This window comes from Heptranchias perlo, chromosome 7, assembly GCF_035084215.1.
Source record: "Heptranchias perlo isolate sHepPer1 chromosome 7, sHepPer1.hap1, whole genome shotgun sequence".
NCBI classification, from domain to species: Eukaryota; Metazoa; Chordata; class Chondrichthyes; order Hexanchiformes; family Hexanchidae; genus Heptranchias; species Heptranchias perlo.
Window position 1 is genome coordinate 18,866,434 of NC_090331.1, and position 19,063 is coordinate 18,885,496.

The 19,063-nt window shown below is 41.3% G+C and overlaps 1 protein-coding gene across 1 annotated transcript in view; it reads right to left on the reverse strand.

The window, feature by feature from the left end:
• clasp1a (cytoplasmic linker associated protein 1a) overlaps window positions 1-19,063 on the reverse strand; it is a 335,495-nt gene that overhangs the window by 230,669 nt on the left and 85,763 nt on the right. Inside the window, exon 8 of the mRNA XM_067987125.1 lies at window positions 3,755-3,822. Within this exon, the coding sequence (XP_067843226.1) occupies window positions 3,755-3,822 (68 nt within the window). The remainder of the gene's footprint in view (window positions 1-3,754; window positions 3,823-19,063) is intronic.

Here is a 19,063-nt window from a genome sequence, read left to right on the forward strand (position 1 = left end):
GGGACACCGTGCCTGGCGAGGCTGGTGATATTGCTCGTCCTCGGATGAAGTGATGAATGCAGCTATGGCACCCCCCGATCCTGACGGTGAGAGTTTGAGGGGGTCCGCAAAGTAGGTAAATATGTTTGCACAGCAGAATTTTGAGTGGAAAAACAAAACGTCTTGCAGCCAAAATTTTGTCTGAAGTGACAGTGCCCTGCTGCAATAAATGACGTTTTCTCCCCACCTGTCAAATAATCATTTGCATCTTCCACTGGCTGAAACACATCTGTTGCAACAGGGAGTATTTCCCACAGCACAGGAAACACGCTGAGGATCGTTCAAAATTGCACCCCTGCCAAAATGTCTACTCAATCAGGTATCTCAAGTACTTTAACTATGTGTAAAAGTATGTAAATTATCATCCCGCCGGCTTTAATTGCCAGTGGGACTCCCGCATTCAGGAGGCGCGCTCGCACCCGAACGAGTCACTGGGGAACCCGGAAGTCAGCGGGTTGGAGCCAAGCTCCGAACCCGCTCCAGATTTGCATGATTTTAGAAGTCCCCCCGCCCCAATGCACCCACTCTGCCATCCGAAAATCGGCCCCAATGTGTCTACAATATGTGCGCCCACTCGAGTACTGCAGCAACTTTCCAAGCTTATATTCTAGTCCCATGACTAAGTCCCAAACAAAGACAAGCAGCAATGTCATGGAAGCATCATCACCTCACAGCTTCCGCTCAAGCCACATAAAAAAAAAAATCCTATTTTGGATCTATAATGGCGTTCCGGTGTCATCACTATGTCCTGGAATTGCCTACCTAAAAACATTATGGAAGCGCCACTTCTTTGAACTGCTGTAGTTCTTGTAAAGGCCCACTAGCACCTTCATAGACATATAAGGATGGTCAATAAATACAGCCTTGCCACCATCACCCACTGCTTGACGACAATTTTTTTTTTAAATGGCAGTTTCCATAATAAATGTGGACATATTTTTATATATTCCATTATAATTTATAAGAACTGAATGCATGGCTTTATAATGGGAACTGAATTCCATCTGCATGCCCTGGTCCAAGAATCCCCTTCTCCTGCAAGCTACACTTGGTACTGTTGTCCCTTGTGCCACACCACAGGATCAACTAGTGCATTAAAATACTTGCCTTGCAACAGTTACTAACAACTGCTTCTATTACTTTTAATGATATGGAGATGCCGGTGATGGACTGGGGTGGACAAATGTAAGGAATCTTACAACACCAGGTTATAGTCCAACAGTTTTATTTGAAAATCACACTCACCTGACGAAGGAGGAAGCCTCCGAAAGCTTGTGATTTTCAAATAAAACTGTTGGACTATTACCTGGTATTGTAAGATTCCTTACATTTGTCCATTACTTTTAATGGCCAACACTGACCTTTTTCACAGCAGATGGCGGTGCCACCTTCTCTCACCTTGCATTTCCAAGCTGCCTTTACCTACAAACCCAGAGCCTGCTCGAACTGCTTCCAAGATGTGATTTTTATTCTTTTAATTTTATATTCACTAATTGATTGCATTTAATTCATTGCAATTGTGAGCGACTCCCTTTGACTTTTCCCCCACCTGTGTGTTCCTGGCTCCAACCTTCCATCCCTGACGCTACCCAACTCTGTCTGCTCCAGCTCTTCTCCCCACCATTAATCTCCTCTTCTCACCCATCAACTCTCCCCGAATTTCTCTGCAGCTTTTCTTTGTCCCTCCTCTCCCGCTCCGCGCCTGGCCTGGCTTTCCCGCCACTGCAAAAGTCTCCCACAGTCCCGTAGTTCTATCACTCCTGCCTGCCATTTAATTTTTTTTTGGCCATTCAGCTTTTCAGCTCTCTTCCTCCGCTCCATTTCACTTTCTCCCTCAGGCCATTTGTTGCACCTTTCCTTTCTCTGCTCCGACATTTTCTCCCCTCATCATTTGCGGCCTACCCTATTTTTCCGTCAACCCTCATCCCCATCAAAATCCAATGCAGCATAACAGTTTAAGTGCAGAAATCAATGAAACACTGGATTAACAAAAACACACTGGGAGACAAAGAAAAAACACCGAACACTGACAAATCAAGTATGATGTGGAGATGCCGGTGATGGACTGGGGTGGACAAATGTAAGGAATCTTACACCACCAGGTTATAGTCCAACAGTTTTATTTGAAAATCACAAGCTTTCGGAGGCTTTCTCCTTCGTCACTCACCTGATAAAGGAGAAAGCCTCCGAAAGCTTGTGATTTTCAAATAAAACTGTTGGACTATAACCTGGTGTTGTAAGATTCCTTACACAAATCAAGTAAGACAGAGAAAAATCGGTCACACACACACACACACACAGCAGAGATAGATATATTGGAAACAAAGATCAGGACACACATACAAAATTCACTGCAGAATATCAAGGCATTAGTACGACATCCAAACTTGAAAGTACAGAAATGGAATAGTGGACAAAGAAAGCAAGACAATGAGTGAGAAAAGTCAATAGCACAAACACAACACTCAAAAATATAGGATAAATCACAAGATCACTCACACAGATATCAGAGTCACAAACATCTAAAACCATATAGACATCAGCAGAGTAAAACACAGAGCTCAGCAACGGGCACAGACATGGTGAGAAAGAAGCACATCATGTGACAGACAGCTCTGGGGACAAGAAAAAGACACAGAAATCACAGTCACAAATTCACACAAAACAAAAAAAAAAATCACAGGGCAAAGCTACTCACCATGATCAAAGTCACTGGCAACCTACTAGTATAACATATTGAAAGTCTGGTGTATAGCATGCGTCACACTTACTTCCTATAACACATTGTTGATAACACCCCTATTGTTATAAAACCAGGTATCCTCAGAAATGCCATGGGAGGTCCAACTAGAAAGCAGAATTTGGTTGACCAAAATTCATTAACTAGTATTGCTTAGCATTCAGAGAAGGGAACTTACCACCCCCTATCCTGCTTAGCTTAACGTGACTCCAATCCCACACTACACACGACTCCTGATGCCCTCAGTACATGTAGGAATGGCCAATAAATACGGTTTTGCAGCCATCATCCAAATCCCAAGAACAAATTTTTTAAAATGTTGCATCATTCAGATGCCTCATTCTTGTGCATAAAGTAGTAAGAAAATAAATTAAATTTTGCTCTGACATAACAGAAGAACACAATAGCAAGCATTAAAAGGTGTGACATCAAACATTTAAAACATGCAACTCTAAAACAGCATCAGTATTGACAGAAAATATAAAATGCTATGATGAATTAGAACTGAACAACTACTTTTCTCAAATGTCTAACAGCTTCACATTAGCCTGTAATCATTCACATCAAACCAGGAAATGGTAGTCATTTTTTTAAAATCAAAAAGAAATGAATATATCTCTGTATAATTCACAGTACATATTTTTTCTTTCCACCCTGCATCACAGCTTTTGAACAGCGACAGTTGACTGCTTTTTTTAAAAAAAACACCCGTGACTATTTTCCAAAAATATAAAATTAGGTTAAGCCTTGACCTGTCCAATCAAGTAAGCACAAAAATGTCAAAACCTTTTCCCAGCTGTTAAAACAAAAACCTGTACATTTGAATTCAGAATTGCCTCCAGTGCTAAAACAAATTCCAGATTAATGCATAAGGAAAAGAGAGTCAAGTCTGTCACCCGTTAGCTTGTCAGGATTCTTTTATTATCTTCAATGTTTTAAAAAATCAGCTAGAAAATAAGAGCCCAGATTACTCACCAGCTGCCGAAGACAGCATATTTCCAGATTTCTGAACCTCGTCAAATTTTGCAAAAATTACATTCAACCTGTTTAAAGAAAAACAATGCACCATAAACATATAAAAAGAGATAAATGATCTTCAAGATCTGTAAATGATCATTTTACACATTGAAATGGCACTTTGGAACAATGGGAAAGATTCCTGAATTCAGCAAGTACAGGAGCCACAAGAGCACCAACTCTACACTGTCAAGTGCTGCTCTACCTTCATGAAAAAATATTGATATTAATTTCTAAATGAAGAAAAAAAGTTGAATGGCACTAATTCATGGTATAAGAATGTAGATTTGGAAAGAAAAACTTTAGTAATAAAAATATTACAACTGGACTATCAGCTTATTAAATATGTCCCATCATCTCTATTGAATGAAATGTATTACTCATACTGGAGATGAACTCTCAATTATTATTCAGTTCCCTTATGCTACTCTTAAGGAATAATGTCAAGGGTCATGAAGTATCTTTTCACTCTGTACATTTGAATTAATTCTTTCTGGAACACGCAGTTTCATTTTTAAAAAAATTTTGCACAATTCTTTTTGTCTGTGCTAGAATTAAAATTGAGATCTTATCCCTCAACCTACAATACGTTAAAAAGGTGAAATTCAGGTCGGTGCTTGGTGCAGGAGTGAAGATTTCTTTCGCACCAAACCGACCATTTTATTGACTTGGGAGTTTCATATGCGGTGCTGCTTTTATCACCACACGGATCTGCTTTCATCACTTGCACTGTGAAACAGGATTCCAGAAGTGGTTCTGAAGACTAACACTTAACATTACTTCACGATATTAGATGGATTTCTGGAAAACAAACTGATCATGGCATTTAAGCATGACCAATTATTCTGGAAAATAACTCATGGGTTTGGGGCATCCTGGGTAGGGTTGCAAACTCCGGCTTGATCATGTGACATTTGCCCACTGTTTGGAACAAATGTATTTGTCCTAGGCCCAACCATCTTCAGCTGCTTCATCAATTACCTTCCCTCCATCATAAGGTCAGAGATGGGGACGCTCGCTGATGATTGCACAGTGTTCAGTTCCATTCGCAACCCCTCAAATAATGAAGCAGTCCGAGCCCGCATGCAGCAAGACCTGGACAACATCCAGGCTTGGGCTCGTAAGTGGCAAGTAACATTCGCGCCAGACAAGTGCCGGGCAATGACCATCTCCAACAAGAGAGTCTAACCACCTCCATTTGACAATCAATGGCATTACCATCGCCGAATCCCCCACCATCAACATCCTGGGGGGTCACCACTGACCAGAAACTTAACTGGACCAGCCATATAAATACTGCGGCTACGAGAGCAGGTCAGAGGCTGGGTGTTCTGCGGCGAGTGACTCACGTCCTGACTCCTCAAAGCCTTTCCACCATCTACGAGGCACAAGTCAGGAGTGTGATGGAATACTCTCCACTTGCCTGGATGAGTGCAGCTCCAACAACATTCAAGAAGCTCGACACCATCCAGGACAAAGCAGCCCGCTTGATTGGCACCCCATCCACCACCCTAAACATTCACTCCCTTCACCACCAGCGCACAGTGGCTGCAGTGTGTACCATCCACAGGATGCACTGCAGCAACTCGCCAAGGCTTCTTCGACAGCACCTCACAAACCCGCGACCTCTACCGCCTAGAAGGACAAGAGCAGCAGGCGCATGGGAACAACACCACCTGCACGTTCCCCTCCAAGTCACACACCATCCCGACTTGGAAACATATCGCCGTTCCTTCATTGTCGCTGGGTCAAAATCCTGGAACTCCCTTCCTAACAGCACTATGGGAAAACCTTCACCACACGGACTGCAGCGGTTCAAGAAGGCGGCTCACCACCACCTTCTCAAGGGCAATTAGGGATGGGCAATAAATGCCGGCCTCGCCAGCGACGCCCACATCCCATGAACGAATATAAAAAATAAATTTGCCTCAGAGCTGCACCAAAGCTGCCTGACTCCCGTAATAAAACACATTAAACAGCACACATTACAGACCGACATGAACTCTCCCTCCCTCCAGTTTGTGTTCCACTCTCTCCCTCCCTCCCCAGTTTGTGTTTTTCTCTCTCTCTCTCTCTCTCCTTCCCTCCATTTGTGTTGCTCTTTCAGGACTCGGAGTTTCCAGGCGATTTTCGTTAGCCCCGATGCAGTCATCCGCACAACCGGTAAGGAAGTGTTTTTTCCAAATAGCAGGGGAACTAGCAGGATTCAGACAACACTGTTTGGCCACGACAGCCAGGGTACTATGCATGCACTAACAAGGACCATTTCTCCTGAGTGACCAGCAGCAGCGCTCAGGAGATCAATCGTCCATTCCGGTAGACTCCTGCCCAAAGCGGGAGGTCACTGCTTTTTAACTCTCCAAGGAGTGGATGGAGAGGGGGCTAGTACACAGATGAGATCAGACCAAAAAAAGGGCTGTTTCTCATCCTAGGTACAAATTATCTAATGTCAGGTCTTCCCAATTAACACAAGGCAACTGACAGGTACAATTGAAGTTCTAGCAGCAGTATTTCAAAAATATACATTTTTAAAAATTATTTCTAACATTCCTGCTATACTGCCAGGACTGCTCATTTGGATTTTAGTAGGCTATGGATAGGATGGATGCTCTTTCCCACCCAGTTGCATCTTAGAACATCAATATGCCCTTTGTCCAACAGTTTACCTTGTATCTATAAACAGATTTCTGCATCTCATCGATGGCATGGTGTAAAATAAAAATAGATGCAGGATAGACTAAAAGAATATGGTGACCCTGTACTGTAGTGGATTGAGGCAGATTGGAAGCACATAGTTTCTAGCCAATCATGTTTAAAATAGCTATCCTGTACCCACCTACTTCCCACATAATGCTAAAACTGGAAACCTATACAGCATGTGTGAAAATGTATGTGCCTCACCCTTGGGGAGCTCACAAGCTTAGTTTAACTTTGATTTATCTCATTGCTATTTGTGGGACCTTGCTGTGTGTAAATTGGCTGCAGTGTTTCTTACATTACAAGTGACTACACTTTAAAAAGTACTTCATTGGTTGTAAAGCACTTTTGGACACCCTGAGGTCTTGAAAGGCACTGTATAAATGCAAGTTCTTTCAAGTTCTTTCTTTTAGAAACTAGTTAGCAATTAAACATTTGATTTACTAAGCTCCTTATATACTGCAGTGTAAACACTTTAAACAAAAAATGTATTTTCCCCATTTCCTACTTATCTTCTATTGGGTTATTATAATAAGCAATTCAATTATCCAAACCCCTGAAGCCATTTAAATTTTATTCAAAAAGGTACAGTAGCTTTAAGTTCTCAGTCTTGCATATAAATTGGATAGTTTCTAAAGCTGGAGTGAGGAGGCACGAACATCATGTTAAAGCGTCATATCAACTGTGGCCAGTTTAAACACTGATTAATTTTCCTTTTCCCTGCCATTCAAGCTACATTTGATTTCTTGATTATGAAATCAGACTCAGCTATGAGGCAAAACCTAGGGCATATGGAGAGAACATAATTTTTGCCTTCCTAAATATTGTGAACATAGTCTTGATCCTGTTGTCCCACTGGTCAGCTCTGGCAGCTTTATCATCCTACAAAGCCCAGTAATTAATTATAACCTTGTTTGCCAAGCTGCTCTTTCCCGTGGACTCAGTACAACAATGCAGACTCGATTGACAGTGGATCAGTCTATGCCACAATCGGGCCTCTACAAATGTGCAGAGATGTAGCCAGGCTGTCAGTCCTTCATAAGATCATAGCTAGGAGAAACCGACGAGAACTGTCAGCACATACTGTAGATCTCTATATTGATTCAAGGAATACAAGTGCTACTACAGCTGCACCTCAACCAACATCCTCCATCAACTCAATATGTCTACATGGAAGATCAACAGCAAAGCTTCATATCTCAATTATTCTGCTGAAAGAATGTGGTTATAGGCAGTGCTGCAGCTTTGAACTCTGCATTGCTTTTTCAGCATTCAAAAGATAATCACTCATTGAGCAATTATGAGTGAGTGAATTAATGTAATGCATCAACTTGAGCAATTACTACAGCCACTAGAACAAAGCAAGAACTCCACTTCAATGGTACTTTATCTGAATACATTAAATATACTGGCTAGTGCTTGGGAAAATGAAACACATTTTGTCTGCAGAAGATGCAACATCGCATTTATGTTACATTTGCAAGGAAGACGATACCAAGTGGCACACTGTCCTAGATGTTGCCTTTATGCAAATAGTTGACTCTAGTCCCGTTTTCTGTTGAGGAAAGTTAACGGGTCAAAAATGGGAGAGGCGAATCAATAGAAAATTAACGTTAGTGTCATATGCAAACACATGCATCACTGCTTTTCAATTCAGTAGAACATGAAAAGTAATTACCATCTAGGCAGATGGAGCTTTACAGTGTTGGTTTAGCATGCCCATTTACTTGGGCTTGGCTAACCTACAAATTCCTGTGCACCCTACATGTGAAGATCATAATAGAACTTCATCAGGCTGTGGGTACGTATTTCCAAGGTTAAGCAGAAACTGGGACTGTGGGATCGACGATCCCTCTCGATCATGGGCAAGAACCTGGTCATCAGGTGCGAGGTGCTCTCGGTGTTGCTGTATGTGGCGCAGGTCTGGCCCATACCTCGCTCCTGCACCGCCACAGTCACACGAGTCATCTTCCACTTTGTCTGGAGATCAAAAATGGACCGTGTCCGCAGGGTCACGATGCACAAATCTCCAGAGAAAGGGGGGAAAGGCGTGCCCAACGTGGCCCTCATCCTGATGGCCACCTTTGTGTGCAGCTGCATCAAGCTGTGCGTAGACCCTCGGTACGCAAACACAAAGTGTCACTACGTGCTGAGGTTCTACCTGTCCCCGGTGTTGAGAAGGATGGGCCTGGCCACGCTGCCACGGAACGCTCCGTCCAGTTGGACCGTTCCGCCCCACCTGTCCTTCGTCGAAAAGCTTGTGCAGAAAAACACCTTTGACCACAAGGCGATCAGCAAGTGGTCCGCACGTAACGTCCTCGAGGCCCTGCGGGAAAAGGAGATGGTGGATCCTGTCGGTTGGTTCCCCGAGCAGACTGTCAATGTCATTTGGCAGAACGCCTCATCGCCAGAGCTTTCAAACAAGCACCAAGACCCAGCTTGGCTGGTGGTGAGAAGGGCCCTTCCCGTCAGATCCTTCATGCACTCCCGGACTCAGCGCCACCGCACGCTGTCCCAGAGGAGGCTGCGGTGGAGACGAGACCGTCACCCATCTCCTTCTGGAATGTGCCTTTGCAAAGAAGGTCTGGAGAGAGATGCAGTGGTATCTGTCCAGGTTCATCCCGAGCAGTTCCATAACACAGGATTCTGTGCTCTATGGGCTGTTCCCAGGGACGCACACTGAGACGGACATCAGCTGCTGCTGGAAGACCATCAACTCGGTGAAAGACGTCCTTTGGTCTGCCAGAAACTTGCTGGTCTTCCAGTACAAGGAGCTGTCCTCGACCGAGTGTTGCAGACTGGCACATTCCAAGGTCCAGGACAACGTGCTGAGGGACGCACTGAGGATGGGTGCGGCCGCCGCAAAGGCTCTGTGGGGAAAGGCAACCATTTAGAGCCTTCCCGCCATTGTATACCGAGGGGCTGCAATCAGGTAAAAATCCCCTCGGGCAGAATGTAAAATTTTAATTGATGTAATGTAACTGTAATGATTCTGTAATGAACCTGTAAAGAATCTGTAACGTACCTGTTATCAAAAATGTGTATTGAGTGTATTGCAATGAGGCACCCGAGAGTGTCATGAACTGTAATTATGTCCAATGTGTTCATTGAACTGTACTTGATGTAACCTGCAAATTGTATAATCTGTATTGTGTACTTTTGGAATGTGATATGACAACTGTATTGTATGTATTGCTGCAAATTTTGTGAATAAAGTATATTTTTTGAAAAAAAATCAGGCTGTGGGTTTGAGGTCAGGAGACAGTCTGCCCTCTATTTCACAACACATTCATTATTGTTTAGTCAAGTGCAATTTAAAAACATAATTATCTCTACAACTTTCTTGACGCAAGAAAGCCCCATTACCAGTTTTCCTGGACTTGACAGCCAATTTATCAGCTTCAAAGATATTACCATTACAGTTAAAAATCAACTTCTGTTTTCAACAAATCAAGGCAGAATATCTGTTCAAGTGCTGAACCTTTTGCTATGTACCAGAGTTTAAACAACTCCTTGCTTATAACATTGAAATGTCCCGATTTGAGCCAGTGTAACTCTATGGTAATGCCTACGACCCTATAACAAATGGATTACCCACTTGCAATATTATGCAAGGAGTATAATGCAAATTGGGAGATTTCAATCTGGACTGGACCCATTGCCATTACCTTCCACTTCCTGACTGTGCACAAAAACAATATTTTGCAGTACACCCAACCTTAATCTAGACAGAAAAACTTTCCAGAGAGGCTGAACCAATTCCAGCCAATCAGAATTAAAGTTGGTCCAAACAAAACAGGAGATGAACAACATGTGCAAGTTACCAACTGCAAATAGAGAAAAAGATAGTTTAGATGATTTTTAATGGGTTGCCTGTTGCTGTGAAAACATTACCTCTTCAGAGCAATGACAAATATGATGGGCAGTTCATGGAGATGCAACCCACACTCAGCATGGAGCCACAGCTTATATCTTTACTTGAAAATAGTTTTAGATTTATACTAATCATATAATTAAATAGAATCATAGAAAGGTTACAGAAAGGAAGTTGGTCATTCGGCCCATCGAGTCCATGCCGGCTCTATGCAAGAGCAATCCAGCTAGTCCCACTCTCCCGCCCTTTCCCTGCAGCCCTGCAAATTTTTTCCTTTCTTAACCAGTTCCAAATAATATAAAAAAATAAAAATATTGACAAATTAAACAGATAACTGCTGATTTTTTTTTTGCCCGGTTTAAACCGAGTGACTGACCAATAGCACCATGGAAGGTGATTTAATTGTTTCCTCAGGGTTACTCAACATGCAACAAACATCCACAAATGGCAAATATTTAGCTTGGCAAGCTGGTGCATTATATGCAGGGTTGATAAATAGTAACAAATGATGTTGCAAATATTTGTCAAATCTAGAATGTTTTTAAAATTTTGTACAAGTTCACACACTGGGATGTGGATTAATAGAGTACATGCTATAATACAGGTAGATGCAATGAGGGTCATGCTTAGCTGTACAGTTCTGGACATTCGGGTGGGAGGTGCTTGGTAACAGGATCAATCCTAATCAGGGAGTACTGGGCGCAGTTGCTGCAATGGCATGAAAGCAATCATCCAGAGAAGAGATTTCAACACTGAACTACAACGGGTCCAGTCACAAGCACCTTTAGCTGATCGTTGCTAACTTTGTAATACATTTAGGGAATAAACCCCAGTAAAAATTGACTTAATTTACATCACATCTTTATCAGGTAGCTACATTTTTATCACTTAATCAGATATTGTTCTCATATTAAAGCACCAAATACCACTCCTGCAAGCAAGCCTTTGCTCATTACGTGCCAGGGAATTACTTTAAACACACAATAATGTAGCAATGCCCAGAGGCTAAACAGGAAATCCTTGTTACTGCAATTAGCCTCCTAAATTGACACAAAACCTCCTTGTCTGCTCTCTGAAGACCCAGAGGACACAAAAATACTATTAGACCAGTGACTTGGGCTATAAAATAACAAATCAGATTCATTAAAAATAAAAAGTATACAGTAGAAGAAAATCAATACATTGGATTGCATTTGATTATAGAACATTTAACTTACACCTCCTCAGATAAACAAAAGTTAATAAAAGACAGTATGTTTGGTTAAAATTCAGTAACACTAAACCTGGGCCAGCATTATCATAGTATCATGGTACAGCCAGAAGGAGGCCATTTGGCTCACTGTGTCTGTGCCGGTTCTTTCCCCTGCTCTTTCCCCGTAGCCCTGTAAATTTTTTCCCATCAAGTATTTATCCAATTCCCTTTTAAAAGTTACTATTGAATCTGTTTCCACCACCCTTTCAGGCAGTGCATTCCAGCTCATAACACTCAGCATAAAAAAATGTTTCCTCATGGCGCCTTTTTTTTTTGCCAATCACCTTAAATCTATGTTCTCTGGTTACCAACCCTTCTGCCCCGGAAACAGTTTCTCCTTATTCACTATAGAACCGTTCATGATTTTGAACACCTCTATCAAATCTCCCTTAACTTCTCTGCTCTAAAGGAGAACAACCCCAGCTTCTCTAGTCTCTCCACATAACCAAAGTCCCTCATTGCTGGTACTATGCTTGTAAATCTCTTCTGCACCCTCTCTAAAGCCTTGACATTCTTCCTAAAGTGTGGTGCCCAGAACTGAACACAATACTCCAGCTGAGGCCTAACCAGTGTTTTATAAAGGTGTAGCATAACTTCCTTGCTTTTGTACTCTATGCCTCTATTAATAAAGATGTGGAGATGCCGGTGATGGACTGGGGTTGACAATTGTAAACAATTTTACAACACCAAGTTATAGTCCAGCAATTTTATTTTAAATTCACAAGCTTTCGGAGGCTTTCTCCTTCGTCATGTTCACCTGACGAAGGAGAAAGCCTCCGAAAGCTTGTGAATTTAAAATAAAATTGCTGGACTATAACTTGGTGTTGTAAAATTGTTTACAATCTATTAATAAAGCCAAGGATCCCATATGTTTTTTTTTTAAAATAGCCTTCTCAACTTGTCCTACAACCTTCAAAGATTTGTGTACATACACCCCCAGGTGTGTCTGTTCCTGCTCTCTCTAATTGCACCATTTAGTTTATATTGCCTCTCCTCATTCTTCCTACCAAAATGTATCACTTCACACTTCTCTGCGTTAAATTTCATCTGCCATATATCTGTCCATTTCACCAGCCTATGTTCTTCTGAAGTCTGTTACTATCATTGTTTAGTACATTTCCAAGTTTCGTGTTATCTGCAAACTTTGAAATTATAGTCTGTATACCCAAGTCCAGGTCATTAACATATATGTCAAAGGGCAGCGGTCCTAATACTGAACCCTGGGGAACACCACTGTAAACTTCCCTCCAGTTTGAAAAACAACCATTCACCACTACTCCCTGCTTTCCATCCCTCAGATAATTTTGTAACCACGCTGCCACTATCCTTGTAATCCCATGGACTTTAATTTTGCTAACAAGTCTATTATGTGGTGCTTTATCAAATGCCTTTTGAAAGTCCTTATACACATCAAGCGCACAACCCTCTCTGTTACCGCATCGAAGAACTCAATCAAGTTAGTCTAACACGATTTAGCTTTAACAAATCTGTGCGGACTTTCATTTATTAGCCCATACTTTTCCAAGTGCCAATTAATTTTGTCGCGGATTACTGTCTCTAAAAGATTCCCCACCACCAATTGACCTGTAATCCAGGTTTATCCCTCTCCCCCTTTTTTGAACAGGGGTGCAACATTTGCAATCCTCCAGTCCTCTGGCACCTCTCCCATATCTAAGGAGGTTTGGAAGATTGTGGCCAAAGCCTCCGCAATTTCCTTCCTTACTTCCCTCAGTACCTAGGATGCATACCATCTCGACCGGGTGACTTTATGATTCATAATATAAAACATATAGACCGCAAAGCCTCCTGCCTCCATCTTGATAGATTAAGAACTAACAAACTGGGAACACATTGCCCAAGATATACCTCTCCTATCTTTTGAAGTGCAACCTGGAAAACATTAAATCTAAAAGGTGCCTTCCACAATTCAACAAAGTTTAGCCAATTAAAATGATTGTTCCTGAATTCAACAAGATGTCAAAAGCAAGTCCACTTGCACATGTTATTAAGCTCTTCATCTAAAATTGTTTTCAGGACAAAGCAAGCAGACTGTTTTAAGTGGTTTCTATTTGCTTTGCAATCAAAATGTACTTGCATACAAATAATCTTTTCCTTCAAAGTAAAGTATGAAAGGCCATGGATATCAAGTAGTAAGAACACAAGAAATTGGAGCAGGAGTAGGCCACATGGTCCCTCGAGCTTGCTCCGCCATTCAATCAGATCAGGCTGATCTTCGACCTCAACTTCACTTTCCTGCCCGATCCCCATATCCCTTAATTCCCCTAGAGTCCAGAAATCTGTCTCTCTCAGCCTGGAATATATTCAACGACTCAGCATCTCCAGCTCTCTGGGGTAGAGAATTCCAAAGATTCACAACCCTATGCATGAAGAAATTCCTCCTCATCTGTCTTAAATGGCCGACCCCTTAACCTGCAAATATGCCCCCTAGTTCTAGACTCTCCAGCCATGGGAAATAACCTCTCTGCATCTACCTTGTCAAGCCCCCACATAATCTTATATGTTTCAGTTAGATCTTGTAAACTGGAGTATAGGCCCATTCAATTCAACCTCACCTCATAGGACAACCCCCTCATCCCAGAAATTAATCTAGTAAACCTTCGCTACACCGCCTTTAAGGCAATTTTATCCTTCTTTAGATAAGGAGACCAAAACTGTACACAGTACTCCAGGTGTGGTCTCATCAAAGCCCTGTACAATTGTAGCAAGACTTCCTTACTCTTGTACTCTGACCCCCTTGCAATAAAGGCCAACATTCCATTTGCCTTCCGAATTGCTTGCTGTACCTGCATGCTAACTGTGTTTCTTGTACGAGGACACCCAAGTTACACTGAACACCAACATTTAATAGTTTCTCATAATTTTAAAAATATTCTGTTTTTCTATTCTTCCTACCAGAGTGAATAACCTCACTTTTTCCCACATTAAACTCCATCTGCCACCTTCTTGCCCACTCACTTAACCTGTCTATATCCCTTTGCAGACTCTTTGTCCTCCTCACAGCTTACTTTCCTACCTAGCTTTGTATCATCAGCAAACTTGGATACATTACACTCTGTCCCTTCATCTAAATCATAAGTATAGATTGTAAATAGCTGAGGCCCAGGCCCAAGCAACAATCCTTGCAGCACCCTACTGCCACCCAGCCTGAAAGTGACCTGTTTATCCCTCTGTTTTCTGTCTGCTAACCAATCCTCCATCCATGCTAATATGTTACCCACAACCCCATGAGCCCTTATCTTGCGTAACAACCTTTTATGTGGCACCTTATCGAATGCCTTTTGAAAATCCAAATATACGACATCCACTGGTTCCCCTTTATCTACCCTGCTAGTTACATCCTCACAAAACTCTAATAAATTTGTCAAACACGATTTCCCTTTCATAAAACCATGCTGATTTTACCTAATCATATGGTGCCCTGTTACCACTTCCTTAATATTGGATTCCAGCATTTTCCCGACGACCAATGTCAGGCTAACCAACCTGCAGTTCCCCGTTTCCTCTCTTCCTCCTTCCTTTCTTGAATACCGGGGTCACATTTGCTTCCCTTCAATCTGCTGGGACCGTTCTAGAATCTAGTGAATTTTGGAAGATCATAACCAATGCATCCACTATCTCTGCAGCCACCTCTTTTAGCCTCGGATGTAGGCCATCGGGTCCAGGGGATTTATCAGCTTTTAGTCCCATTAGTTTCTCAAGTACTTTTTCTCTACTGATATTAATTACTTTAAGTTCCTCACTCTCATTAGACCCTTGGTTCCCCACTCTTTCTGGTATGCTTTTTGTGCTTCCTACTGTGAAGACAGATACAAAATATTTGTTGAACTCATCTGCCATTTCCTGATTCCCCATTACAATTTCTCCTGTCTAAGCCTCTAAAGGACCAACATTTACTTTTGCTACTGTCTTTTCACATACTTGTAGAAGCTCTTACAATCCGTTTTTATATTTCTTGCTAGTTTACTGTCATACTCTATTTTCTCTCATCAATTTTTTGGTCATCCTTTGCTGGTTTTTAAAACTCTCCCAATCCTCAGGCTTACTACTCTTCTTGGCAACATTATAGGCCTCTTTTAATCCAATACCATCCTTAACTTCTTTAGTTAGCCACGGGTGGATCACTTTTCCCATGGAGTTTTTATTTTTCAATGGAATGTATATTTGTTGAGAATATTAAAAGATTTCTTTAAATGTTTGTCATTGCTTTTCAACAGTCATACCCTTTAATTTGGTTTCCCAATCTACCTTAGCCAACCACCCCCCCCCTTCATACCTATGTAATTGGCTTTAAGTTTAAGACTCTCGTTTCTGACTTAAGTACATCACTCTCAAACTCAATGTGAAATTCTATCATATTATGATCACTCTTCCCCAGAGGGTCTCTTACTGTGAGATTACTAATTAACCCTGTCTCATAACATAATACAAGATCTAAAATAGCCTGTTCCCTGGTTGGTTCCATGACGTATTGCTCGAGGAAACCGTCTCGAATGCATTCCATGAACTTGTCCTCCAAACTACCTTTGCCAATTTTATTTGCCCAGTCTACATGAAGATTAAAATCTCACACGATTACTGCATTACCTTTGTTACACGCTCCTATTATTTCATGATTAATACTCTGCCCAATGGTATTGCTACTATTAGGGGGCCTATAAACTGCTCCCACCAGTGTTTTCGGCCCCTTGTTATTTCTTATTTCTGCCCATACTGATTCTGCTTCCTGATCTTCTGTGCCAAGATCCTTTCTCACCACTGTCCTTATGTCATCCTTTATTATTAGGCTACACCCCCTCCCTTTCCATTCTGCCTGCCTTTTCTAAACGTCATGTACCCTGGAATATTTAGTTCCCAACCTTGGTTACTTTGCAACCATGTCTCTTTAATAGCTATTAGATCAAACTCATTTATCTCTACTCTTGCAACTAATTCATCTATTTTGTTACGAATGCTCCATGCATTCAGATAAAGAGCCTTTAATTTTGACTTTTCACCATTTTTTCCTGCTTTGACCTTATTTGCTGATGCAGTATTATTGGCAAACTCTGTCCTTTCCTGCCACACTCTGCCTATCTTTACCTAAATCACTACACGGCTCTGTTACCTTGACTTTCGTGATTAGATTTCTAAATTTCCGTTCACCTTTTTAGTGTGGTGACAACATGTATGTTTCAATTCAACTAGCTGTTGCAGTAAACAAAATTTAACATGATCAACCACTTCTCATCAGATATTAAAAATACAGGAGTCTTTGATTCAAAATGAGATGGATTTCCCCATTCATCACTCAAGCATTCCCTATAATGACATGGTATAGGGACATCTCACACTGGACAGGATCGAAAAATGATAGCAAACAGGGTGAAGTCAGGTTGAAAATGAATGCATTTTTTTTAAAACTGCAGCCTTCATTACCTCCAGCTCAATCAGGCATACAATGCAATACACTTGTGCATTCTAACTGAATACACAATCATTAAATCTTCCTAAAAGGACTAAATTAACTTTCCCCACTCAGAATGACTAATTATTACCCAGCCTTCACTAAACAGTGCTAACAGAGTAGATTTAAAGGTCTTGTTTGGTTTTCTCTGACAGAAAAACTCATGGCTTTTCATTTGATTATTATAATCATTCAAAAGATTATCCTAGCTTATACTAAACCCTTTACAGTTTTGGATAGTAAAAAGTACAAATATCTTCATAGGAAATATTAAGAAGTGTGCTTGAAAGAAAACAAGTGTCATGTGGTACATTTACAAGGGAGTTGTGATCTGCATTCAAATGAAGAGGAATGAACTACAATTATCCTTTGTGTGATACTTTTGAGTTTTTCTTCTAAACACAAACTTTCAGCGATGGACAGTCCCTTCAGTTTTTTCCCCTCGACACATTGTGTGGCTTTTAAAACTAACATTTGTAATACTAACAGATGTAATAAAAACAATTATTTTATTACACTTAAACAAAAAAGTGAATTTACAAATTTCCTAGATGCATCAATTATATTAAACCAAACGTGGTGATTAATAATTCCAAACACCCAAGTATCTGACAGCAGAAATAAGACTGGGTCTAGTGTCAAAGTTACATTGTGTCTCTTGTATTTTCCAAAATTGTATTTTGTGCTCATATAGATGGTTTACAAGTAGCTCATACCCATTTCGAAAAAATCTAAAGAATTGTAGAATTAAAAAATTAAAAATAGGCAAAGGAAGCAGAAATATTTAATCAACATACTGATGTACACGGATTCTTCCTCCTATGTTATGTCATTATGAATTATCATGCGACAGATAGCAAAGCCATTCTGGGAAATGGAAATAATGGGTAACTGGTGTGGGAATTTGAAAATTCACAGATATAAAGGGGAGGGGAGGCTACTGCAAAGTTGGAATTAATGCGGGGGTGTTTGCTAGTGCTGTTGGGGAAGGTTTAAACTAGAGTGGCAGGGGGATGGGAACCTGAGCGGGGAGTCAGAAGGGAGTAAAGTTGAGAGCAGCAAGAGAGGGGAAGACCCAGGGGAAATTTACAATACAAATAGTACAAACAGTTGTTCAAGAACAAGTGAAAGGGAAAAGCGCAGAGCAGCAGATAGAAAGTGTGCTTTAGACACTACAGATAAAGTGAAAACTAGAAGGCGTAAGGCGATTAACCTAGCATCAAAGCTGAAGGACAGGCTAGGGTGTGTGGCCCAACTAAGAGTTCTATTTACAAATGCATGGAGTATAAGGAATAAATTAAATGAACTACAGGTTCAAATTCAAATTGGAGGTTTTGACATGATAGCTATTACTGAGACATGGCTGCAGGATGGTCAGGATTGGGAACTAAATATACCAGGTTATAAGGTCTACAGGAGAGATAGGGAAAATGGAAGAGGGGGAGGAGTAGCCTTAGTGATTAGAGATGAAATCAATTCAATGATAAAGGAGGATATAACGAGAGGTAAGCAGCCAACAGAGACCTTATGGGTTGAATTGAGAAATAGGAAAGGATCGAAGACTATTGTGGAAGTTGTATATAGGACCCCTGGCAGCAGCTCTGAAGTGCTCGATTGTATAAATGCAGAGATTAGACCAGCGTGTAACAAAGGCATAGTGGTCTTAATGGGGGACTTTAACCTTCACATAGATTGGGGAAAGCAGACTAGCAACTGTCAGAAAGGAAGTGAACTTCTGAGTGTGTCCGGGATAGTTTTCTACAGCAGTATGCCCGAGAGGCAACAAGGGGCAAGCCATACTAGATTTAGTAATGAGTAATGAACCAGATTTAGTTAACAGCTTAACTGTGCGAGAACATCTATCCAATAGCGATCACAACATGATCGAGTTCAATGTAGTGTTTCAAAGGGAAAAAAGTGAATCAGCTGCTAAGATTCTAGACTTGGGTAAGGCCGACTTCAATGGGATGAGACAGAGAC